Source organism: Ostrinia nubilalis, chromosome 21 (assembly GCF_963855985.1).
Source record: "Ostrinia nubilalis chromosome 21, ilOstNubi1.1, whole genome shotgun sequence".
Taxonomy (NCBI): Eukaryota; Metazoa; Arthropoda; class Insecta; order Lepidoptera; family Crambidae; genus Ostrinia; species Ostrinia nubilalis.
In genome coordinates this window covers 3298954-3326799 of record NC_087108.1, presented here as the reverse complement: position 1 = coordinate 3326799, position 27846 = coordinate 3298954, and the positions used below count along the sequence as shown (strand labels likewise).

Sequence of the window (27846 nt, the reverse complement as noted above, 5' to 3'; positions counted from 1 at the left end):
ATGAACTCCCTGAAAAATTAGAAAGAATAGAAATAAACATTTATTACGATGAACATCACTTAGTTAAGGACAAAGAAGGTATACGGAAAAAAAGACAGAAATAACACATACAATAAACATAATATTAAAAGGAAATAAAAAGTAAACTGAGTAGTGCTATCCTGTCGCAACAGTGATGCCCATCGTAATGGGATGCCACTCAGCATATGCCGTGGCCCACGGTAGGAAAGGCCATGACGCTGGTTTTCAGTGTGCCCCATGCCGAATTAAGAATCGTTATGCTGGTTTTACTTGTTTGGATTTTCCGATATTTATCTGTGACAACAAACATTTAATTATGTTAGTAATTAAAAGGATTTTAAAATGCTTGTGGATTTTTTAAAAAGGGCGGGGGTCGAACTCAAGCATTGGACCAATTTCCATTGGAGTTATCGATAACCATTTTATCGATAAATAGGCGTCCCTTCAACTGTATTGACTTTGGAATAAAGGGCTGACCGCGTTTTATAATCACTGGTTTATTGGATTTTTGGGGTAGTTTCGAATAACGTCCGGCTTAATTTAACTGAATCGTGGAACGAAGCTTAAGTTATTGATTTTAACGGCGCACTGATTTTTACTTGATATTGTCAATTTTCCGTTTAATAAATTGCTATCAGCCTTTTTTTAGTTAACGATGTTCGCTCCATAGATTTCAATTCAAAAAATCTTGATTGGATTTGTTGAAGTCACTTACAGGGCAGTAGATTGCATCTCACTTAACATCAGGTACATAAGCTCAAGTATCAGCTCATGAGTGAGTACTGCTTAACTATCATCTCGTATCGGTAGCCTAACATCCTGGGGTGGGCAGTAGACCATTCTTCTAGCTAAAGCCTGGTCCGTGAGCACGTAGAATTTTGTCCAATGACCCCAAGCTACCCATTCTTATCGCTCGCGCGTAATGTTAAGTTGCTGTCGCACTCGCACACTCACTGCGGGCGCCTGTCGCACAGTCGCGACAGCAATAATTTAGACAATTATACAGGATGGAATTGTGTAATGCCACCTGGAGGGAAAGTACTCTTAATACTGTAGATAGAAAATGTTACTGAAAGAAAACATTCCTTTGTTTTTGAAAAGAAAGAGAACTGCATTAAAAGATTTTCGATTTTTTTTCGAAAATTCTCTACCATACAATTTTCTGTACATAATTAAAATAATTTAAGATTTCATGGTTTCCCTTTCATTTGATTTATCAAGTTTGTTAGAGAGATTTCATCCTTTTACTTAACCCTAACGATCGATGTATTAAAAATACAGGGTGTAATTTTTAACAGGATGTGGCAAGCAAATTTTTGGAAATCTTTGAATGCAGTTATATTTCTTTTCAAAAATAAAGGAATGTTTTCTTTGAGAAAAAATTTCTATCTACAACATTAAGAGTACTTTTCCTCCAGGTGGCATTACAAAATTCCACCCTGTATAGGTACGAGCATGATCTTGACTGATAACTCTGATTTTCAAGACTGTTCAAATTATATGCTTCAATCATCTCAAAATAAACAATCATTTCTCTATCGGTAAAAAAAACTGTACACATTTTCCGTAATACAAGCCAACTTCAATGAAATTCAACGAAAACCGGTTACCGATTTTCCAACCAGTATTTCGCAATTAACTTCACTTTCACTACTATCTATCTATCACATGTGAAATGTTAAAATTTACTGGTTTTTTATTTGTTCCTTTGTATTTACATAACTACCTTTCTGGATGCCAAATTTGAACCTTCGAGGTCATCTGGAAGTGGTTAGAATTTGGTCTATAGGTCAGACATGTAGATTTTTGGACGTCAATATCTAAAGAACCGTTTGAGGCAGATTTATGAAATTTGAAACTGATGTATATCTTGTAAGTCTCAACACATGAGCCAAATTTGAAGTGTTAATGCACAGTAGTTTTTGAGTGATGAGGACTCAAAAGTGGCTCAAAGTGATTCGTCTAAATATACGCACGGTGTAGTCCCCTCGCTGGAACTAGGCTTAACATGCTCCCGCATGTCTAGAATGATTGCTCAATGTTGATTTAGTCGATTTTCTCCTGATGGTAACATGTAAGACAAAAATAAAATTTCCAATATTACAGACCTTCTAGAGCAGATGCCGCGAAAACTATACAATTTATAGAAAAACTTGTCTATCTCATCTGTAGCAAATTGAATATGCTTTTTTTGGTTCAAAGTAGTCATGTCACTAGGACGCATAGTTTCCGAGGATTAAGCGAAAAACCGAAAAGTGGCACCTTTAAACCCCCCTCTCCCCGCCGGCTCAAGGGCTAAGGGCGGGGACTTTTGCTATGTTCACCTCCTAACTAGTCTAAATAAAGTCCTGAAGTCAGAAATTGTGTTCTACAGTTTTCCATCTATAATGCTTTATTGACTGGACTAAATAGAAAATGTATTATTTAATGGTCGCTGGTGACATAGGACGTGTTTTGTGAGACGTTTGAGCTCAGTGATTGAAAATTTAGCTGTGTTATAGGTTCGAGATATTTCTCGAAGCGCACTCATTTTGAGGCGCACTAATAAAGCGCACCTAAACTATTCCTCCAATCGTTTTGAGGCGCACCTGAAATGAAGCGCACCTAAATGGAATAGTTTAAAGCGCATAAACTTTAGTAATTACCTATACATTTTTATTGCAGCATCTATTTACTTATAACTATAAGACCACAACGTTTAGCTTAGGTATGTGGTCGTCTGTGGCTAAATTATCCGATTGTAGTCCCAGATATTCCTAGAACGCCTTCAAATTAGTTAATTGCCCTCAGGAATCCTGTGTTGTCTACTGTTACAGCCTAATCAAATAATTACTACAGGTTAAATAGAACAAACAACCCATGAAAAATCTCTGAACTTAGTGAACACATAAACTTCTTGGTGTCCTGTCCTAACTCTACTTTTTATCTCTGCCTAAAGTTTACTTTCCGTATACAAGGTGGAGAGACGACCTCATAAAGGTACTTAGCAGGAAGGCGCTGGATGCAGGCCGCTACCAACCGGGCGACGTGGAAATCATTGGGGGAGGATTATGTTCAGCAGTTGACGTCTTGTGGCTGAAATGATGATGATGAATATTCAAAATGTGTTTTAAGCACATTAACAAGATCTGTAAATAAATGTATAATATCTTTCTTTCTTTGATATTTTACCTTTATAATAAATATCAGGTTATAATTCTTGTATGTACCTACATCTTCATAACGGTCTGGCTGATCTACTTGTGCTGTGGCATGCTAATCAAATAATCGCTGGAGTGGCCCGTTAGAGCACTAATTAATGTTATTTGCCCACGAAGGTGTTATTGGGGTTATTATGTCTGTTATGCTTAGTTTATGGCTCAAGTATTCTTCCCCCAACCCATTCAGCCAGTGTGGGGAGGGTTTCTTTTATCTTGACCTGTATCTCACCTGATGGTAAGTGATGATCAGGCCGAAGGTGGAAGCGAGCTTCACCCGGAATCCTCAACCACGGAGGAACTGCCTATCTTACCTCTAAGCTCTAACTGCCGGTACACAATAATGCTTTTCACATTGTTGTTATGGCGACAGACTTAGGTAAGATGGTGGTAGCTAGCCAGGCGGACTTAGAACAAGCCCTACTACCAACCAAACCGAATACAAAAATCTGCCCCCACTGGGAATCTAACCCGGGACCTCTGCGTCTGAAGCAGGTGGTCTTACCACCACAGAGGCGGTCAAAGAGGGTAGGCCAAATCCTCCATTTGCCTCTTGTACATTGGAGGGTCTTGCTCCTGCAGTGGAGACGAAGAATGACGACCGCCTGAAAACGAGCGCGAGCAATATTACATACCCCAAGTAGCAACAGATTATCTTCATAAGGCATTGAAGATATCTTGAATACTAGTAGCCTAATTCTAGCCGTTGTCTTGGCCAAGACAATAGTCGCACTCAAGAAATCTTGAAGTTATGCCCCAAGACAATGGTAAGCAAAAAAGGGCACAATCCTTTGGAAATCACTGAGACAGAGTTAAGACAACGCTTAAGGCAGACTTAAACCCTAATTAAGAGTGTAGTTTTAAGAATTCCTAAACAAGTACTATAATATAACTTGTAGTATGACTGTAGACAAGGAAATAGAGTTGAAGATATCTTGAATACTTATTTAAGAGTAATAATTCTTTTTACAGCTAAGGTTTATTTAACTTCATGAAGAACTATGTAAGACACTTTATTAAATAGGAACTTTAATTTAGTAAACATTGTGATCTTTAACACTAAATCAACTTTAGATAAAGGTTAATGAAAATGGCGATTAAATTATTTTCATAACTAATTTATATTATGTCTAGAATAGACCGTGAATGTCATTTTTGCATAGGAAATATAAAACGCATTGTGGTTTCTCGTGTAAAATCAATGGATAATGTTATAAAACAGGAGGGCCTTGAAAAAAACTTAATCTAAATATATAAAAGGAGAAACTGACTGACTGACTGACAGATCAACGCACAGCCTAAACGGCTAAACGTAGGCACTTGAAATTTGGAAGGGACGTAGTTTAGGTACCGTAGAGGTGCACTAAGAAAGGAATTCCCGAAATTCCCACGGGAACGGGAATTAGCGGAAAAATCCTTTTGTATAAAATATATAAAAGGAGAAACTGACTGACTGACTGACAGATCAACGCACAGCCTAAACGGCTAAACGTAGGCACTTGAAATTTGGAAGGGACGTAGTTTAGGTACCGTAGAGGTGCACTAAGAAAGGAATTCCCGAAATTCCCACGGGAACGGGAATTAGCGGAAAAATCCTTTTGTATAAACAATCTAAACAGCTTAAGTTAGATGCTTGAAATTTGGTGTGCAGGTACCTTAGTAAACTTAAAGCTTAGGTACAACAGGATATCGTAAAATTCCCACGGGAACGGGAGTTACCGGGAAAAAACATATGTATGAAAAAATCTAAACTGCGTAAGATAGACGCTTGAAATTTGGCATGCAGGTACCTTAGTAAATTTAAAGCTTAGGTACAACAGGATATCGTAAAATTCCCACGGGAACGGGAGTTAGCGGGAAAAAACATATGTATGAAAAAATCTAAACTGCGTAAGATAGACGCTTGAAATTTGGCATGCAGGTACCTTAGTAAACTTAAAGCTTAGTTACAACAGGATATTGCAAAATTCCTACGGGAACGGGAGTTAACCGCTGAAGATAGATGAAGGGGGTAAAACGGGATCCACGCGTACGAAGTCGCGGGCGGCCGCTAGCTATCATCTATCTATCTATATAAATAAAAATGAATTGATGTTCGTTAGTCTGATTATAACTCGAGAACGACTGGGCCGATTGAGCTGATTTTGGTTTTAAAATGTTTGTCGTAGTCCAGGTCTAAACGGTGAGTAAATACGCGCGCGATATTGTTTTTCTGTGACAGACAAAATTCCACGCGGGCGAAGCCGCGGGCGGAAAGCTAGTAAGATAAATAAAATATTACGAAATTGTATTGTGTAAAGAAAACTTTGAAGTTATAAAATAATATTTTATTTTATGCAAACATTCTTAGACATTTATGCAACTAGAAAAAGTGTAACAAAGACGTACTTCAATTTAAATGTCCTCTTGATATAATATTATAGGTTAATTTCTGATTTATTTTTTGTTACACATAGCTCATAATGGCGGTAATTCTAATTCGTCTTAATGTAGCAAGAGTATAGAAGATTTCGAATTTGTAAGGTTAGTTAAGAAAGAGTTGAATCAAGTTATACTTTACATAGTATTAGTTTAGAAACATTAGATTTAACTTACACTTAAAATTCACTTGATGAAGTATTACTTAAGTGCATATGGTATCAAGTAGATCTTTAGTTTTATTTAGTTAAAAGTAGATAGTTTTCATTCTTTCTTAGTCTTGCCAAATTATTGGTGTTTCTATACATTAAAGAACAATTCATTTACTAAATAATTTATTAATTACATGATTTCTCCCTCAGATTGTCCGTGTGGAAGTCGAAAATGGTTCTAATAGGATTTTAATTGGTTTTTACGTTTTTAGTTTTGTTATAACATATAGGGCGGGTAAATTGCACCACCCGCATATTTCTTAAAGTATTATTTGAACTCTGTAATTGCAACACTCAGCGATAAGCAATTTTTATTGAATATCGGATATATGATTTTTGCCGTATTTATTGTAAAAAGTTTTTATTTAATTGTTTTTATGGAACTTTTAACAATTTGTGATTTTGTTAAATTTCATCACACAGTGTTTCTAATTTATTAAATGAGAAGATTGAGAAGCGTACCTAAATAAGTGTAGATTACAATTATTAGAAACATTTTTCGGTAGTTATTATGTTGATTTTTTAAAGGTAGGCCTACTGTTACCTAGTTAGTTAAATTGTATAATATCATGTTGTACCCAACTTTACCATACAATTTCGAAAATATTTTAGACAATACTTAATTATAGTCTGGTCCGTGAGCACGTAGAATTTTGTCCAATGACCCCAAGCTACCCATCCTTCTCGCTCCCGTGTAATTATATTGCTGTCGCGACTGTGCGACGGGCGCCCGCAGTGTGTGTGAGAGCGCGACAGCAACATAATTACACGCGAGCGATAAGGATGGGTAGCTTGGGGTCATTGGACAAAATTCTACGTGCTCACGGACCAGGCTTTAGTAAATCATATTTTGAGTTTACTTATAATAGCATAATTTAGTTTGCGACCGCACGCATTTTGTATCAATAATGAATACGCACGCAGGTGCTCCTGCATTGAATTAATAGGCGTGATCCTGTTTTATCGAAATCGTCCCGTTAAGTGTATTTTTTCTCAAAACGTACTAATTCTAGTAAAAAAGTAATTAACTTAATCTTCAGAAAACTATTTCTAAGACAATGGTCTTGAAAAAGTCCTAAGTAAATCTACGAATACTTTATTTACTTTGCAACACTTAAATAATACTTTATCTATACTATTTAGTATTAAGTGAGCATACAAAAAATCTTAATTTAGTAAAATAAGATTTTTTTAACTTAAGCTTAGAATAACTTAAGACCAAATTATCTAAAGAATACTTAACTTGGTTTTGGGTATTCTTAATTTGCTTAAGTAGCGCTCGATGAAGAATATAAAGTCTTAAAGAAAAAAATCTCTATTCTAAGTTAATTTGGTTTTAGCTTAAGTGTAAATTTAGATAGAGTTAAGACAAGTAAGATTTTGCCATTAATACCAATTGCTACTTGGGGAGCGAACACATTTATGTATAAGATCAGAAAATGTACTCTCTTCACTCTAAATCAGGGGTCTCCAAACTACGGCCCGCGGGCCATTACCGGCCCGCCCTTGCCATCAATCCGGCCCGCGACAGCTTAAGACTAAGCCTATGTTTGCATAGATGGGCAGAAAATTTAAAATTGTTATGGCCCTTGCAACATACAGAAAAAAATATTATGGTCCCAAGGCTTCAAAGTTTGGAAACCCCTGCTCAATATTTTTATTCTATCTGCTAATATTGATAATGATGATTCTTCATCTTCGCGTGGCGCTGGTGCGCCCGAAGACGACTTACGCCCGTATTCACATACATTACTATGAGGTCTCACAGTACGCGTGGACGCACAGAGTCACACACAAACCATCACAGAGCTCTATTCAACGCTGTGCGTCGATTTGCTGCTTCACTTAAGCAAGCATCGTTTGTAAATATGGGCGTCAGGTAGCCGATCTTCTCGGCTACATAAGTCGTCTCCCCCTCTCTCTGTTGATAAAAACTCCCATAACACAAACATATTAATTGCTTACTTTGAAGCTAGATGGCACTGTGTAAAAAAATACTATCGATGCTTTCACATCACTATTTATTCAATACAGTCAACTGAATTCCATTATGTATTAAATAACTTTTAAAATTCACTTCATACTAACCATATCACGTTAACTCCATATTAACTCAACCTAACTCAGTTCACGGGGCCATAAACAGATCCCCACGGGAGTCGAACCCGACACCACGGTTTGTCAATAATTATTAACTTCGCCACTAAACTTGTTAGTTTATACCGTAAACCCATTATGCTTAAATTAGTCAAATCGCCAGAGATTATAATGATACAGAAGGGTTAGACGTTAATGTCACGCTGGTGCTATTAATATGCCTACGAAGTCTTGTTGACTCATTTTTTTGAAAGCGGGGGCTTATATATATATATATATATATATATATATATATATATATATATAGCATAATGTAAACCCTTAAAAAAGATTGATGAGTTTGAGTTTCTTGCGCTTCTTCTTTTCAGCACTAGCACATCACATAAGATGGGATGAGTAATAGTAAATTGATTTACAATTAAAAAAGTAAGTCTCTGATCTGATCGGAATAGACCATCTCAAAAGTGTGATGACTCAAATAAAAGAATTTGATCAAAATTAGGCGTCACAGAAAAATAGAACCTACCTTTTTGGCACGGGACACTCGAAACAATTTTCTTTTTTATATTTTAACTGTGTTCTATGGTTTCCTTGTGTCGTGTGCTAAATAAATTCTATTCTATTCTATTCTACTTTATAAGCTTTATGATTCTCTAACCACTTATTTATAGTAACTAGTGTGAGTCAAAGTCACACGATCTCCCAGAGGACTTCAATCCATTTACATCTGATTTATTTATACCTATTACACCTTCTGTAACCAAACGGAGTACTTATTCTGTGGCGTAGTATAATTTGACGAGTGTCGTAAAGCGGCGACAGACTTAATGGACAAGCACCCTAATAAAATGTAAATGATAAAGGTGCGTTCAGACTTTCCTTATTATACAGGGTGACAGGGAAACTCGACTTATTCCTACGGATCAGTCGGTCATGCATGGGTGGCCGCTAGCAAGATATTAGGGAATCGCGTTTGGACAGCTGACTAACTAACATCAATAAAATTTAGGTATCGGTAGATTAGTAGGCGCACACCGTTGATTTTTCGTCGGCCGATAGTTTAGTCGGGCAGTTGATCAGTATGGGCATGTATGGGAGTGCGCACACTACGCCGATTCGATTTGGCCGATTCTTCATACAAATTAAAATCGGGCACAACTATCGGTCAACTAAAAATCAACGGTGTGCGCCTACTCTTAAGCTAGAATTCGAAAATTCAAAAAGATGTGATTGAACATGTACTTAAGTATAAAGTTACTTTTATATCAGCAGTACCTACTTAACTTTCTAAACCTCGAATCCAAAAAGTTTTACAATTAACATGTTACTTTTTCATATCAGCCTTAAACCTCACACAGACAAATAAAAATAAATCCCTGACGCACGCCAGCGATATCCCGAAAGGCCTTCGAATGACAAATTTCTCAAATTAATCAAATCGGTCCAGCAGAGATTATGCCGGTCGTAAAGCTATCGTAAAGGTGGCAGCAACAGGCGCCCTAATGGACGAGTGGCCTAATAAAACTGCCGTAAAATTGTACGACTAGGGTTGCTGCCAAGTCCAAAAACAAAAGCCGGACTTGGTGCTTAATTTGGCCGGACATTTTAGCCTAAAATGTTAGGCTTTTAGGCTTTACTAATATCCCACCACACTTTCCCACTACTGCAACTTTCTTCATAGGACAATCTCTTCGGGTAGGGATTTTTGGATGGCTCAAACTTGGAGAGCAATTAGTGTATTTTTGTTCCCCAGTCGACGAAACACAAGATGTCGTGCCCTGCATGCCCAAACAACTGCACGCAGGAAGATTTAATGAAGGATACTTACAACGCCATTCTTGTGGCGAAGTTTTGGGCTGACGCTGTGTAGGTTTGTTGTCGAAGATACATTTCTTAAAGCTGTCATATTTATTCTAAAAGCCGTGGCTTTACTTGTGCGCTCTACTTTCGACTGGCGCGGCAGCCACATGCAATTTAATTAATTTTAATCAGGTTTTAACGTGATACTCGATTGGGTAATAATGAAACATTACCTGTATTTGCCTGACGTTTGTACCGGCCGTGGTCATAGGCTGACTGGGTCACGTAAAAGCCTAACAAAGACGGACGAGAAAATATTAGGCCGGACACGTCCGTAAAAAGCCAAACATGTCCACTAAAGCCGGACACTTGGCAACCCTAAACACGAAAGTACATAAGCTTCATATTTTTATTGGAAACTAAACCCTATCACAATGGCATAAGATGCTATAGTATTTAGCTTGATGAGCTATGTGTACAAGATGGCCGCTTGTTTAGGGTGAAAAGTTTTGGGGGTGTTTTGTTATTAATAGAATATTGTATCGTCAACATTTTTCTAGTTAATTAGTCTCGTAAAAAGTTTCAGCAACACGTTGTTTAAACAAACATTTTATAGACAAATATATTTAGATTAGCTTTCCGCCCGCGGCTTCGCCCGCGTGGAATTTTGTCTGTGACAGAGAAACTTTATCGCTTTCAAAAACGGGATAAAAACTATCCTATGTCCTTTCCCGGGACTCAAGCTATCTCTATGCCTTTCATCAAAATAGGTTCAGTGGTTAAGGCGTGAAAGCGACATAGACAGACAGACAGAGTTACTTACGCATTTATAATATTAATATAGGTACTCGTACATGTGATGAGAAGATGAGCACACTCAAGTTGGAAATCTAAATTCGGATACTGAGCCTGTGTGACGTTTAAAAACGTGAAATTTAGATGGACTCGACTTTCATATTTTAATCAGACTATTCCCACCTCTCGTTCCCACCACTGCAACTCCTGTGTAGCCAGGATCTACAGCCTAACCGCCAATAAAACCCAACCAGTGAAGGTCAAGTTTGTCCCGGGAGAAAGTTAAACTGTCATTGAACCCGCAACGAAATTAATCAGAAAAACATAGGAGGAGTTCAAAGATATTTAATTTTTTAATCAGTAAAATCAAGTAAAGAAAACGACGATCTGGTAAAGGTCGCGGGAAGAACCTGGATGCGGGCAGCGCAGGACCGTTCATTGTGGAAAACCTTGGAGGAGGCCTTTGTCCAGCAGTGGACGTCATTTGGTTGAAACGAACGAACGAAAGAAAACTAAGGTCCTACATGAAATAAGTTCGAGATCACAGAGACTGGCAAGAAATACCACTTAATCATTTATCTAAGAATGCATACTAACTCAACGTACATTTATTAGGTGTCCGCACTTAACTTGAGTGTCCATTGACAGCTGACACTATCAGGGCCAGTGTGACCCTACGTAGTTTGTTGGCCCCATTCGGTCTTGACGATGGTAATAAATAAGTGTAGGGATGGCCCTTGAGTAAAATCTCTTCAAGGCGAGAGTGAATACGCACTTACAGGGCCGGCAGATATGTACCATTTTAGACTGCCACTATTTTAACGTCAGGTGTGGTTGCGGTCAAAACCCTCCTGCATCTGAAAAAACAACTTTATGTAGTTGTAAACACCTTATGTATAGGTAGTATTAGGTACGATTTTGCAACGGAAATGTTAGTTTGAAAAGGTCCAGTGGGATGTAAAAAGAACAAAATCTCGGTAACTAAAAAAGAAACCAAAAAATCTATCAACGTACAGAGGTCTAAAGTAAAAAAAAAGTTTTGGGATATTGGGACATTTGAGGCGTCCCGTGCAAATTGGGACACTTCTCATTAACTTAACAATGACAACAATGCAAAAAATCAGCTTAATTTGGGCGGCCATCTTGGTATGAAGCTATCAGGGGAAAGGTAGTTGCCTGAATGGAACTGTAAATCCCAATCCGTATTTGTCAATCCATTGGATTGAATCTTGCATTGATTTTGAGATCCATAGCGACCTGCATCCATTAGCCCGCAACTTTAATTGGGTCAGGAACAGGGTACTACCAATCCACTTATGAAAAATTCAAACTCAATCCATCAGATTAAATGTTAACTGTACCATTTTTTTTTTTAAATTGAAATCAAAGACTTTAATTTATACTAGCGGAAAAAAAATACATAAAGCCGAACATAAAAATAAGTCGTGAACGCGACTTGTACACGTGGATCCCGTTTACCCCCTTAGGGGTTGAATTTTGCAAAATCCCGTCTTAGTGAGCACCTACGTTCTAAAAGAAACCCCCATGCAAAATGATAGACTCCTAGCACTTGTAGTTTCTGAGATTTCGTGATGAGTGAGTCAGTCAATGACAATTTCAGTTCCGCTTGTACTAATAGAAATGAAAACCTAATTACTATCTTCAGAATAGATCTATAATAGAAACTGACTTAATGAAATTGACGAGTTTTTCTTTAATATTCATGAGTTTATAGTAATTTATAGTTCGATTAATTATTTTCCTTACGCTACTCTTTTATATTATTTTGAAAGATTTGAAGGATTGGGTAGTATTTTTTTTTTTCAAATAATAAACTATTCGAGAGCAGGACCGGTTGAACCTTGGAAGCCTTTGCCCAGCAGTGGACCTAGACTCATTTTGCTGAAACAAACGAACAAATGAAACTATTCTATAAGTACTGTTCCAAATTTTGAGATATACCTACTCAATAATCGTCAAACTACCAAAACTACGCAACGGTTTCCAAATTAATTCAAATTGACCTAAATTAAATTCCACCAAGTTAAACCATGTTCTACTCGAATTTCTCAAACGAATTCAGATTCTAATTCACACATTACAACGAACCCATTTATAAACTTTTCGGCAAATTTTAATTTATTAATCAAAATTCGGGACCATGTAGTCTCACGCATGTAAATTAAGTGGCCGGGGCTATCACGGAAAGGCGATAGCAAGTTGTAGAAGGCAATTGCTATCAAAAGTTACGATTTTCATCATGACATTCTATCATACTTCGGTGTGAATGAATACGTCGTACCCTGCGAGCCCAAACAACTGCACTGTGACTGCACGCAGGAAGATTTAATGAATGCTACTGCTGCTAATGACAACGCCACTCTTGTAGCGGAGTTTTGGGATGACACTTTAGGTTTTGTTGTTGACACGACAAGAAGAATTCTTCGGTACAATTTTGGTTGTTGCTGAAAAGAAATGACGGAAATAAACCAGTTTTGTTAGCTTTTAATTGGGCAATACATCATGAGATGAACTTAGATGAGATGCAGGCGAAGAATTTCTCCGTTGTGTATAATAAAAAATATATTAGGTATTTGAATGATGTCAAAACCGTTTTCTTAGGTACAATTTCGGGGCCTGTAACGCCTGTTCACATCTTACCCGACTGCGTAATGCAAAGGAGTAGTGATTTGTTTATTAGAAAAGATTCAACTAATTTACCCGTGGTAGAGTAGAATAGGACCCTCTCTTTCCATGGAGGTCCTTAAAGGCAACTGAGGGACAAACATTCGAACATCTTTTTCTTCTTCCTCGGTCCCTCACTGATGAGGATCGCTACCACAGATCGAGGGTCCTAGACTGCGGTCATAGGCTGTGTGGTCCGCACGATGCAAACTTCCGCCCACCGTCTTCCTCACCGCGTCTGACCATCTCGTCGGTGTCCTGCCCCGAGCACGTCTGCCTTCCATTTTTCCCAAGCTAATTTCGAACATCAGACCTTCCCAAACTGTCTGGCCAGACGTTAGAGATGTAGTCCAAATCCTCCATTTGTTACTAGTAAATTAGAATGGTTCTTGCTTCTACAGTAGAGACCATATTGTGATGATGAACTGTGGCCTAATTCACGTATTTTGACAGTCAAGATCTCGCTGACGTTCAGCAGTCGTCCCATTGAAAAACAGTTCTAAATCCGTATTCACAAGGGTCGTTTTGATAGAACGATTACTCGATAGGATCGCAACTCAATGTTTTGTTGTCGTTGAAGTTTTGGTACGTGAATAAGGCTACTGGTCGCCATAGCCTCACGTAATCCATCCTCAGGGGACTCCGAGACATAACGAAGTCACAAAGTTGGGGTGGCAGAAGTTACTATTTTGCGTGTCGAGTTTTTTAAACTTTAATTGGACCGAAAAATTCGCGATTTAAATTCGTTTGCACTGTGGAAAGGCTAATGTGGTTCTGTGATTCGAAATCTCATCTTCTATGCATTTTAGCACATTTTGAGTGGAGTTTTATTTTAAACTGAGTCTTTGTTTGATCTGAATATTATCTAGCTAGGTAATAGAAATTTTCACGTGGCTTTAAAGGTAAACATGTGCAGTAATCAGGGAGTTATATTCCCGATCAGATCGATTGATGAACGTCGAAGAAAATTGCTAAAGTATAAACTAGCTTTTGCACACGGCTTTGCCCGCGAAATCGACCCAGTGGTTAGAGTGTGCTAAAGGTACTAGAATGTCTTTAGTTGCATTGTAAAGAGGTGGACCGACGACCTCATAAAGGTAGCAGGAAGGCGCTGGATGCAGGCCGCTACCAACCGTGCGGTGTGGAAATCATTGGGGGAGGCCTATGTTCAGCAGTGGATGTACTGTGACTGAAATGATGATGATGAATTAATAATTATGAATTGTAAAAATCATTAGGGGAGGCTTATGTTCAGCAGTGGACGTACCTACTTTGGTTGTAAGGATGATGATGATTGCAAAAAATGAGACTTATTATTCTAGACACGATTCTAAGCGTCTTTTTCTTAGGTTTTCTCTTCTATACAGGCTGTCTAGAGTTTCCCAACCCAATGAATCCTATTAATGAAACTTTGTTACAAATTGTACAGCTCCAGCCTTTACCTGGTCTGTGCAGCGAGTTGGATATAACGTTGAAGCACTATTCGGTCTAATTACGGTTCTCAATGGAATCTATTTCTATAGAACTCCGGGATTCCAGTTTCAGTACATTTGGCAACGTTTTAGCCAATTAAAATTATGTTATTTTGTTATATTTAGACTAAAACTATGACTAGGTATTACAATTATAAGTGATGTAGCTATTTATACAATGCATCCATAACCCTTCGAATAGCGTGTGGGTTGTAGGCCATACCTATCCTCCATTTGCCTCTAGTAAATTATAAGAGAGTTTGGCAATGTTATTTATGAGTACCTACTTTTTGAAACACTTGACAGTTTAGGTACCTACGTCAGTCAGAGAGTAGGTAACTCTCCGGTCTTCAAGTTGTAAACAATACAATATCAAGTGTGTACGAGAAATAAATATTTATCAGCAAAAATAAAATGCCTTTTATAGAAAAAGACTGTGGATACACAGTATTACCACCCTGTATTTCTATTCTTAGAATAGTATTCTGGTTTATAATTTATAATTAATTTGAAACAGAGAAGAAATAAGCTAATACGAATCCCAAACGATGGAATAATTAACCTGGATCCAATTACAATTATTTATAACTCTTTGTAATTATTTTCTCTGAAGGTATTCCAAGTATCCGACCCACGTAATCGTTTTGTTGATTCTCCGTTTATTCCACAAATTAATTAAGGTATTTTAACTGTTATTGTTTCAAAATGGTTTCGAAAGGGAATTGTACAAATTGGGTGTCATTTTCAGTATTTCGTCTGAATAACTAACATTGTTAGCGCCTTTGCCACGAAAATCCAGTTTTGCAATATCCAATGGGCCTAGTGTGAGTTTACATCAAGCGCGCTCATTAGTGAGCAAAAATTTGATTATATGAATGACGGATTGTACAGCGCCCCTAGCGGAAACGTTCAAGAACTAAAATTTTCATACATTTTTCTAACGCGCTCACTAGTAGTAGCCCACAGTAATGCAGGACTCCGAAAAACTGGACAGTCGTGTGGACACACAAGTACTTGAAATTCGAATTCCAAATTGGAACGGATCGGTTGCGGGACACTGCAAACGGGATACTTATTCTACATTGTCGCACACTCACTGCGGGCGCGCGTCGCACAGTCGCGACATCAATATAATTACGCGCAAGCGATAAGGATTGGTAGCTTGGGGTCATTGGACAAAATTCTACGTGCTCGCGGACCAGGCTTTACAGCAAATTAGGAAATTGGCTGGCATACATTTAGTATGGCTGGTATACATAACCTGGGAACATTGAATTTTCTGATAGATCCATATTCTTTATCCTATTATTCATACCGCTTGAAAGAGCTCGTGAAGACTTTCAGGATCAGTGTGCTTACCATGAGTTTACGTTAGGTATTCTCGCTAGCGAGTACGTCAAAAAAATCTATGAAAATTTTATTTCTTGAATGTAGCCGCTAGGGACGCTGCACAATAATTATGTCATCATCATCATCATCATCTCAGCCATAGGACGTCCACGGCTGAACATAGGCCTCCCCCAATGCTTTCCATGTTACCCGGTTGGTAGCGGCCTGCGTCCAGCGCTTTCCTGCTACCTCTATGGATTAGCAAGCTGAAGTGGCAATGGGCAGGGCATATAGTACGCAGAAATCCGAAAGTCGAATCCGAATAGTCGAAATCCGCATTACAGGAATAAAGCACTTAAACTATATTACTAAACGGAATCCTGCAAAAAACGGGATGACTCCGTAGGAACAAGCCCTTATCATCCTTTCTATTCCCGTCCATATTATAAAGGCGGTTGATACCACTGAGGTACAGATATTGTGTTACTTGTTACGGCCAATTTGAAATACAATATTCGGGCCTACCTATACGGGCTTTTGTTTCCTGTTACCTAATACAAATAATTCGTGATTATTTCTGTCTATAACTAGTGGTATTTCATAGAACATGGAATCCTCGGTGTTAGAGACGTGAATTCAATTAAAAACAATCACAAAGGGAACATTCCCAAACTTGTTGGCGACCTCAACGGCAGAGTAAATACAAATGAGTAGGTTATCTTCATAGAAACGCACCGAGCTCGGTTTGTATGTGAGCGCGCCAATATACGTATGCGGCGCGCACGCATACACTGACAAAATTCGGCGCAACCACGACTGGCTCCCCGCTAATCCACGCTAAATATTGTCAGTGTGTGCGTGCGCGCCGCATACGTGTTGGCGCGCTCACATACAAACCGCGCTAGGTGCGTTTCTATGAAGATAACCTACTCATTTGTATTTACTCTGCCAACGGTGTCGGACGGGCCGAATCGATATCGCGCAAAAAAAAACATTTCTTTTTGAAGTAAAATAAATAAATTAAGTTCATGAAGTCGTTGGTCCATCGAGCATAGGTGGTAGGTATCCTTAGGCGTTGGCTACATGAAATAAATGCGTTTTTCTGAAACAAAAAAAGTCTTTATACAAATTATTCCCTTAATCCACTTTTCAGACTACTTTTTATGTCTGTACCTAAATATATTAAAATTGATTTCACATTTTATGGTAGTGTTCTACCGATTGTACACTACTCATATTTTTGTATTACTTTAAAGCTTTTATAATATTATGTACGTAAAATCCATTTTGTAAATGGGTTTTTAAAATGCAGAATTCGTTAGTCAATCGCGTATTCTAGCCTCCATCAGATAATGTTTTTGCGTTACTTTTTGTTCTATAAAATATTAATATGCGTTACTATAGGTTTAGTGCTTAACTCAGACAGTGCCGAAGGTATGGGAGCGGCATGGGAGGGTGTTTTTGAGCCGTCAAACGTCAGCGAGACTTCAGATATGCTTCAGATTTGTATGCTCTATCAAATCATAATGGACAAGTGTCCAATATTTTTCTTTTAATAAAACTTGAAAATAAAAGTAAAACTAATAATAATTGAGAAAGAATCATGAAAATATCTCTACAAATACAAAAGTTACAGGGCCCTAAAGTTGCGCATAACAAAATTCGCGCCATTGATTCGAAGTAGTCCACGACAGTCATTCGAAGTACAAACAGTAAATCACCCCTGTGGGTCTAGACAAAGTAAAAATTATAATCGCAAACCAGTCGAAAAGTGGTCGAAAAGCCCCTTTTTTGTATGGAGTTTTGACGGATTCGATTTTCGATTCGATCAAAAAAGTGCGTTTTGTCTAGGGGGGCTGGTCCAGTGCTGTTGACAGATCCAATTTTTTTTTTCAAATCTAGTAGTTTTTAATTTATCAGCCAGGGTCACTCAAGATTATTTCTTAGTAAAATTGTGTAACCTTTTTTGACATATCCAAGACCTGACCATATTTAAAAAGAAAAAGAAGACTTTGCTATTATAGTGTCATTCTCGACAAAGCGTTAGGGGTGGTAAGCATTGTGATTGAAACTTGAACAGGTGGCCTGACGTCACGGCACCGCGAAAATATGGAGGTAATTTAAATAATTAATTTCTCAGCAATTTCTTGATGGATTTGAAAAATAACTTTACCGGCTTTTTAGTTTTGGTCTATATTTTAATCCCATTCAGTGAAATCTAATGTTTTCAACATCACGAAACTTGTCCATTATATTATTATCAACTAGCTGCCGCCCGCGACTTCGTGCGCGTGGATCTCGTTTTACCCCCCCTTCATCTATCTTACGCGGTTCAGATTTTTTCATACAAATGTTTTTTCCCGCTAACTCCCGTTCCCGTGAGAATTTTGCAATATCCTGTTGTATCTAAGCTTTAAGTTTACTAAGGTACCTGCATGCCAAATTTCAAGAGTCTATCTTACGCGGTTTAGATTTTTTCATACAAATGTTTTTTCCCGCTAACTCCCGTTCCCGTGGGAATTTTGCAATATCCTGTTGTGACTAAGCTTTAAGTTTACTAAGGTACCTGCATGCCAAATTTCAAGCGTCTAACTTAAGCGGTTTAGATTTTTCGTACAAAAGGATTTTCCCGCTAATTCCCGTTCCCGTGGGAATTCCTAAGTATCCTATAACCTGCCCAGGAGTATGAAGAATAATTGTACCAAGTTTCGTTAAAATCCGTCAAGTAGTTTTTGTTTCTATAAGGAACATACAGACAGACAGACAGACAGACAGACAGACAGACAGACAGACAAAAATTTTACTGATTGCATTTTTGGCATCAGTATAATCACCCCCTGATAGTTATTTTGAAAATATATTTCATGTACAGAATTGACCTCTCTACAGATTTATTATAAGTATAGAAGATGTCTCGTCCCGTGCCGATCCCATACCTCAGGCACTGACTTAATTGAGCGCTAGACCTTTAGTAGGATGGGATTTTATTGCAATGAGGGTTTTCGCGATTGAAAAATCCGCCAGATGGCAATACGTAGACGCGAGGTCCAAATGCTGCGTGATTGGTGGATTTTGACATATCTGTCAATGTCATGTCAAAAATAACAAATCATGCAGCATTTGGACCTCGCTTGCCATCTGGCGGATTTTTCAATCGCGAAAACCCTCATTACGAGAACTTAACTCAAAATTTAAGCCCCAAAATACAGTTACTTTACACCTTACCACGAACAGTCAACTTTACACAATTCAAGTTAACTGCGCCTATTATTTCATCTTTTAGTTTAATTGCCATGAAAAAGTTATTTCAGGCGCTCATTGTCGAGGTGGTTCGTGACGTCATTAAGCGTCCGTGACGTCACTCCGAGGCGGGAACTGCATTGGCATCGTAATTAGTTGTAGTGATGTACAGTTGAGGCATTTTATCGATATGAATTTGAAGTGGCAAAAATGTATCGATTTTCATGTGGAGGAATCAATTATTTTGTAATTTTGTAATTAGTGACCGTCTAATATTAGATTGTATAGATTTTCTTTACTGCAAAATCTGTAACCCTGTGTTTCATTGGACCATTAATAATTACTGATTTTTTAATTGTATTAGTACAAAGTACCAAAAAAAAGGAAATTGAAATCTTTAAGCAGTAGGAATTTACTAACTACACTGGGCATCACAAAAATCGGCCCACCTACGTTTTACAGGAAAACTCGTTTCTACTGACACAATCATGGTGCCCCAACAATATTGGTGTTATTTGAAAGCCCAATAAATATCCTTAAAGAAAAACACATTTAATTTCCTAATAAACGATTAACATATACAATAAATGTGACTTGAAAAACTTGAAAAAAGACCTCACTTTGGGCTCACCTCTGGGATCAATTAGACCAATTTTTATGGTTATAAAACCAAATAATGATCTCACGTGTCTCTTTATCAGATGGATAGCGATTAATCCCAACTTAACAGTTTTATAGCCATAAAAGTTGGCTCAAGCGTAACTACCTATTTTTTGAAGAAGTGACTCTGGATTCTTCTACAGACACATTTTTGGGGTAAAAACCTTTCCTTTAAATGAAATTGAAATGAAGTTTAGAACTAGGCTTTTAAATGGTAATATAGTATAGTAATATTGGTGGGAAGTGGGGATGCATACGTTTGAAAGTGCTTGTCGCGGGTGGGTCGATTTTTATGATGACCAGTGTAAGTACATACCATTTTTTTTAAATAAAACCTAACAGTTTTCTGGCTAGATCAGATTAAAACTCCATCTTTTTATGTTTTGTACGTAGTCCCCGAACCCACCTCTTGTGCACGCTTCGATACTCAAGGCTACCGATAGTATCGACAATATCGATAGTTCTACAGTTTGTGTACAACACCAATTAGTAGCCAATTAACGGTTTAATTAACTACGGCAGGTTTTTCCTGCATTTTTCAGCTGTGGTTTTTAATTTACTGCAAGTAATTGATGAGTCATGTTATTAATAAGCTATTTTTTAATTTCCGCTTGAAACAACAGAACTTTTAACATTAGTAATATAAAACACTTGTTTTATGCATATCGTGTGAGACTTTTGAAGCTTTTGATATGTCTTACATGAAATAATCGAAGAACATTTTTTAGGATAGTCAGTTCATTTGAATGAGCGATGTTATGGATATCCGTAACCGTAATCGAAACTTTCGGATATCCGAAATAAAAAAATATCCGAAATCGTAACCGATTCAAAAGTTTCGGATAGTTTCGGATGTAGGCAGTTAAACATTGTATTTTTTTTTGTATAGCATTATAATAATATGTAAAGGCATAACAGCCTGATTAACCTTTATAATGCCGTCTAGTATCAATTTTTATTTTTTTATTAAGTACTTTTTATTTGATGTAAAGTGGTGCGGGCATGAATGAACCGTGTTGGACAAATATTGCAAATTGCATTCTAAAACACAGATATCCGTAACCGTAACCGAAACTTTCGGATATCGGAAATAAAAAAATATCCGTAACCGTAATCGAAACCGGTATAATATTATTCCTATATCCGTAACCGTTTCCATAACCGAAACTACATAATCCATAACATTCCTAGTTTGAATGAACTTGTGAAGCATATTTGTGTCTCATGTGCCATCCACGGGACGAGTAGGGTTATAGGGTGTTCTTCTTTGTTGGAACCACACGGCTGAGGGCTCGTTCCCCACAATCCAGTTTGAAGGGATCCAGTAATGCAGGGTCCCGCAAAGCTGGACTGTCGTGTGAACACACGTGTGTTTGATTGAAACATACATCGAATTACGGATCGGTTTTTTTGCGGGACACTGCAAACGTTAATATTAAAACACATATACTTACTACTAAACGTGATCCTGCAAAAAACAGGATGTCTCCGTGGGAACTAGCCCATAAATTAAATTATTACTAGATACATGTGTCAAGTCTGTAGGTACTAAATGGTTTACAAAGTTTAATATTCCGATACAGCCCGAAACTAGCTTGACAAATACAAATTCGTAATGAATCGAAGTTAGACTATTGGATTCGAGTTCGCTAACTCTAAGAATTTTAATTCCATTTTAGCCCTAAATTCTCGAATCATTAAAAAAGGCCATTAGATTATTGGTTCCTTTTGTAAAAATAGTAGGCTAAATAGTTGATTGAGTAGGGGAATATGTGTCGTAAAATATGTTTAGGCGTTTCTTCTTAGCACTTGTCATATTGTCTCTAAGCGCTGGTAGGGTCTAAAAATAGTCAGCCGATCGGACTGTTATCAGTATGAACGAACATGTATGAAAGTGCGCAAACTACACCGATTTGGTATGGACGGATTCTTCACACTTTAATTAGAAGGCAACCAAAAGTCTGTAAGTCAAGTGGACTCTAAAGAATTTTATTTTATTTTAGACATTCATCAGTGCCAAATATGGATCAAAATGAAATCTTTTCATTTTGGTAACATTCATCAGTACCAAATTAAAATTAAATCTCTACAGACATTTCATTTCATTGATGTTTAAATGTGAAGAGGACGTTTAACAGCCCATAAAAAGTGTCACCACCGAATATATTATGTAAAATTGATAGCACGTAGAAGGTTCCTACACCTTATTACATTAATGCCAGTAAAGTCCTAACACATTGGTTTAACAAGTAAATTTCCCGCGTTTATTATTGCTTAATGAAGTGTAATAGACTTTACGTCCCGAGTTGGGAACTTGAGTTATTATGTTTTAACTTTAAGATTTAGCTACGCTCCGTTGGGCATGTGTGTTGGTATCACTTAGAGGAGGCAGCGATTTTAAAAAGAATAATAATCCTAAATCAAAAAAATCTAAATCAAAATCGTTTATTTTTTTCAAGAACGCTAAAGAGCGTTTTTACACGTCCCAACCCTACCACTGCTTTGGGACAGTAATGGGCCAGTGCTGAGAAGAAGCAGCGCAAGAAACTCTGTCACTATTTGCCCCAAAGGTCACCAGAAAAACAGGTTCAAATAACTTTACTTATTTTTGGTTTGATTATTTCTTTTTACAGGAAAACGCAAAGGCATTATGCCGTACAGCCAAGTCATCAGTTTTTAACTCTTCTTAATTAAAGTAAAGCGTCATATTTTATCACGACTAATGCATTTGGCGCCTATTTGGCTCAATAATTAAATATTAATATTTTTTTTTTTGTTTACGTACTTTTTAAAACTGTCAAAACGTGACTCTCCCATAGATTTTGTATGGAAATACTAGCCAGTGACGTCACTATTTTGTCAACTCAATTAAACTACTTATTTCAATTACAATGCAACCAAAAATCTTAATAGTCTGGGGATGAATAAATGTCAAAATTCGCAAATGAATCGAAAGTATAAGGCGGCCATTTTGTAAAAAAATTGAAATTGGAATTCGCTTCAGCCCATGCCTTACCACAAACAATAACAGCATACTTGGTAATGTTTTGATTAATATTTTAGCAGGCCGTCGAACGCATATCTCGGCTACCCGAACCAATTCGAGCACCTTCGAACTTCTAGTGGCTGGAATGGTTGCCATGGCTTTTGGAATGGAATTTACGTTTATTAGATAAAGCTTAGTTACTTGTTGTTAGACAGTGGTTTAGCTACATGAGTAAAGAAGCCGAATCTTTAATAAAATTGGACTTAAACGCACTTTAGAAGGAATTAAATCGACTCTAAAAAATTACTTTACAAACATTTTTTTTTAACGTAAAACAATTTTTTTTTGCTTTTTATAACACCGCAAAACGATTGTTTTTTGTTTTTCCCGAAGGTTGAGTGGCAAAGGATACTTTAAGGCATTCACATCATCCTTAATAATAAAAGTTGAGCTCTAGTTCTAAGTGACGTTTAAAGGATGTAAATGTCATTTTAAACTGTGTGACTTTTTATTAGTAAGTAAGCAAACAAAATGTCATTTTAAAATGTGTAAAACATGATGTTATTTTTAAGTGAAAAAGCAGTACCTACAAGCAATTAAATAGGTACGACTATGTACTTAAGTACCTACTTGATGTAGTAAGTTCGTTGTACTTAGGTCAGAAACCTCAGTGAAGTCAGTTTTTGTTATCACAAGACCTTCTTAGTAAGATAACAACCGGTCAAGTATGAACCGCTATAAGGGAAAGAGTACTGTAGAAATAATGACTAAAGATGTCTTATTTATAGTAGAGATAGCTGCGATTTTTCAACAAAAACGTATTACGTTAGTTACGTTTAGTAGCCAGTAAGTTATTACTGGCTGGAAATTATTTTTTTAAAGAATTAAAAATGTTTTAACCAGTAGGCTCTGGTATCCACGGAGCCCACATCAATTTGCACTTAATGCTGTGAAGATACGGTTGAAAACCAATGACTTTTTTTTCCTAATTAAAGAATCAAGTCTGTGGAAGCGATTTAAAAATCGTACCTATTATTTTGCGATTTAAAAATCGAACCTATTATTATTATGTTCTGTGCCGGGTTTTTCAGAGAACGAAATGCGCAATCTGTTGGCCTATTTCGCCGACTGTCCCAACGCCTCTTTAGCTCAGTGGTAGAGCACTGGTCTCGTAAACCAGGGGTCGTGAGTTCAAACCTCACAGGAGGCACGTCAGAAAGGACTGCCTTTAAATGGACCGTTCTTTTCTGGTGCTTTTAATTGTTGTATTATTTTTATTATTTAAAATACAAAAAATAAAATGTACTGTTTGAAGATTTTTTTTTGGTACATTCCTAAGCACATAAGTACGCTTGCAATATAAAATAAAGCCAATTTAAATTAATGACCAAATGACTGAAACGAAGAAATTAATGACAATCTATTACATCAAACAATAATTTATGATTTTTAACTGTAATTAACATAAAACTCCTGAATTAAAAAGGAAACGATTCAGTGCAGAACGGATACTTTTCATTTTTGTATATTTTTTTTGCAATATTGGTAACAAACGTCAACCTAACTTATTTTGTATGGAGTGGCGACAGCCTGACCCAGTCAGGAATGTATTCCTAAATTGTCATTAACAAAACTTTTTTTATCTTTGTTTCAGAGCGAGCTGCCGTCGCCGGTTTTAAATTTGGAATGACATTCGACCAAGCTCGATTCCATTTACGAAAATTTTAAAAGGCATAAAAGGAGCCTGGACTTCTTTTTAATTTATAACTGGACAGTGCTTTGGCGCGCGTTTCGCCTTTTTTCTCAACAAGCTCTGTTTTGAATTAACGGCATTGGCTCTCTTGTAGTTCCGCAGTGTTTTTTTAATTTAAATTAGCGAACTTTTGGTAATTGGCCATTGAACTTTAGTTTTTTGTAGAAACAAGCAATTTTGAGAGCAAAATGCTTCGGTATTGGCTGTGTTTCGCTAGTGCGGTATGTTTGGCGGGACATTGTGGTGCGAATTACTGCCGGGACGCCAACCTGTGTTGTCCCGGGCGGGACAGTGCGTGTGTGGTGCAAAAAGCTCATCAGAACGCGATCATAGAAGACCTGACGGACAAGCCTTGCTACTGTGACCATGCTTGCTTGAAGTTGGGAGACTGCTGTCCCGATTTTCGAGAGACGTGTGGAGGTGAGTTTAGAAAGTTTAATATTACGTTATGCCAAGCTAACAGAGCAAAGTATAATAAAGACCTCAGCTTCATATTAAAAATATTTTGAAGAAAAAACAAACATTCAAGTCTAATATCAATTTCAATTACGTTATCGACCTATAAAATACCGAAAGATTAACCAAAATTGCAAGGTTCTGACAACAATCTCATAACTATTCCAGAGCTATTGGAATCCCCAGATTCCCCCCAAAAGCCTGGGGGTTGAGATAAGGGGACGGTGATATTTTGAGCTTCTGAGATTATTCATGAATATTTTTCTTATCTCCGCTTAGAAGATTTGGAAGATAACGCGGCCGCCGAATTGTCTTGGATTGATTTTTGGATTAAAAACGTAGGTTTTATTCTTAATGCTAGCTTTTCGCGGCTTTGCACTATTTGTTTTTCGCCACTATTCGTTTTTTGTTTTACAGAAAATTCTTCATCACGTTAAATAAAATACAAACTTCAATCCTTTCAAATTCTCATAGGATATTATTACTGTTTCGGGTAGGTTCATAGGTACTTACATTATTTGTTTTATTAATTCTCACATCATCCCTACATCCCCTACATAGCATAGTGGTAGTGGCAGATTACTTGACCATAGATATAAGTACTAGAACTGCTAATTTAGTATAAAGTTAATTGGGTAGGTGACCCCATTTAAAAAATTATATTCACAGTTAATTTCACTTCCTAATTAGTTTTCAATCAACTGCAAAGATAGATTCTCAGTTGCTTTGAAATTGTTAAAACAGTTGACACAATCTGCGAAGGATTCGGTTTGTATGGTGGGACGAATTTCAATAAAAATTGTCTCAGCATTATTATTTTGACATTCTCTTTTTAAGTTTTGAAATTCTAAAACGAATGATATTTTATTCATAAAATTTTTGCAATACCATTATGTTGTGCCAGCATCACGTAAATTTTTAATTCAACCTTTAATGGAAAGACAAAAAAAGGTTTTATCGCGCACCTACAGAGTTTCTTAAATTAACAGCACTAATGAAAAACGTGAAAACATCTGTTTCCACAGAAATATGCAGATTTATTACTTCGTGGAATGAAAACGCTAATCCTCGTCTAATACTGTCTGAGCCAAGGGCTTCAGGATTGACGCCTTTTGTTGTCTCTGTCCCGCTTGACTTTATTTGAAAGGTGTGAGCAGGACAATGATAGGTTTTAAAACATTTTTCTTTTTAATTTTGTGTACAGACGGGCGCGAAACGGCCAGCAGTTTTTGATCCGTATGCTCTTCGTGTTACGTGCTTATCTTACTTGGTGTTTTAGTACGTTATATCGTGTCATAAAATGTGAATATTTTGCGCCTAAAAATGAGGGCAAAGGGTCTTTTTTTATTGCATTTTAATTAGTTTTAAACATGTTTACGGCTTAGGAACGCTGTGAAAAGGACTCGTCCGAATTAACACTGAAAACGCTATACACTGTTGCACCTTAACTTATTTAAATTGTGTTGATTTTGCATTGTTTTTCATTCCACAATTTTATTTTTTAATAAATCGACAGCATGTACCTATTCTCAGCAAGGATTTTTCCAAAAATCTAAGTTTTCGCATTTTAAAATCAGTTGGAAACTCCAATCTCAAACCATTCGAGTTTCCAATCTCAAACTCAAAAATTTATTTTTAAAACAAAATACCAACTTTTTTCCACACAAGTACGCAAAGGTGAATGAAAAAAGGCGGGTCGCGTTTATTAATATTTTTTAATATCTGTGACAATCTTTGTGAGTCTGAGAATATTTTTACGCGCGATAATTACTTTCGGCGCGAAAATGTTAGCGTAAGCGATACGATCTTATTTGTGTAACATTTTATTTATTTTTAGGAGGAAAATAAGGAAGTTAGGGAAAACGTGGAAAACAATTATTTCAGATTGAGGAAAAACCAAATAAAATGTCTTTATTGAAATAATGATTTTATCGCATGTTTATGTGAAGATATTATTTGATTTTTACACAGGTCCATTATCCTCAAGCTAAGCAAAGCTATTGGCAAAGTCAACAGCACATGAAAAGTAGGTAAATATTTTTTTCTAATAATAACTAAATACATAATTTTATAACTAATAAGAAACATAAAAACTGCAAACTTGGTTGTAGGTATGGCATAGTGCCGAAAAAAGAAAGATTCAAATAAAAAAATTACATAAGATGCCACAGTCTTTAGCTTGATAAGCTGTCGTTCATACAATCTTTGCTGAGCTTTAAGCTACGCAAAATTCGCTGCGAGTTTGGAATTAATTTTTATCTGGTCTCAGTTGAGAATCGAATCCAAAACCTTCCAAAGAGTCTCTTTAATCACTGGGCAACAAAGGCGTTTAACACTTTCAAAGCAAACAAATTTAATATTGCTTATTATTCAATCTGTATTCAGACCATTATAAGATAACACATTAAATGACCGCACTATAAACAAAATATGGGATATTAATTTTCGTAATTAAAGTATAAACAATGAGAATCGCCTATTATGGCCGCTAACGATCTGTTTGATTACAAAATAAGCAAGTACAGAAGTGTCACTCCATACAAAGGAGATAGGTAAGCCAAGAATTTAACCTATTACAAAATACGCATTGGGTTTAAAATTGTATTGCAATACGAACGATATTTATATAAAAGAACAGTATAATATTAGTTTTAGTTGCTAAAAAAAATGTTGACTTTTTAAATGCTCATAATACTGTATGAATGAATGATAGATGCTTTACCGT

General features: G+C 36.9%; 1 protein-coding gene and 1 non-coding gene across 2 annotated transcripts in view; both read left to right on the top strand.

The window, feature by feature from the left end:
- LOC135082123 (somatomedin-B and thrombospondin type-1 domain-containing protein) overlaps positions 1–27846 on the top strand; it is an 82270-nt gene that overhangs the window by 19348 nt on the left and 35076 nt on the right. Inside the window, exon 2 of the mRNA XM_063976874.1 lies at positions 24567–25085. Within this exon, the coding sequence (XP_063832944.1) occupies positions 24854–25085 (232 nt within the window). The 5' untranslated portion in view covers positions 24567–24853. The remainder of the gene's footprint in view (positions 1–24566; positions 25086–27846) is intronic.
- Trnat-cgu (transfer RNA threonine (anticodon CGU)) lies at positions 24051–24122 on the top strand. Its single transcript has one exon. It is a non-coding gene; the product is annotated as a tRNA-Thr (tRNA).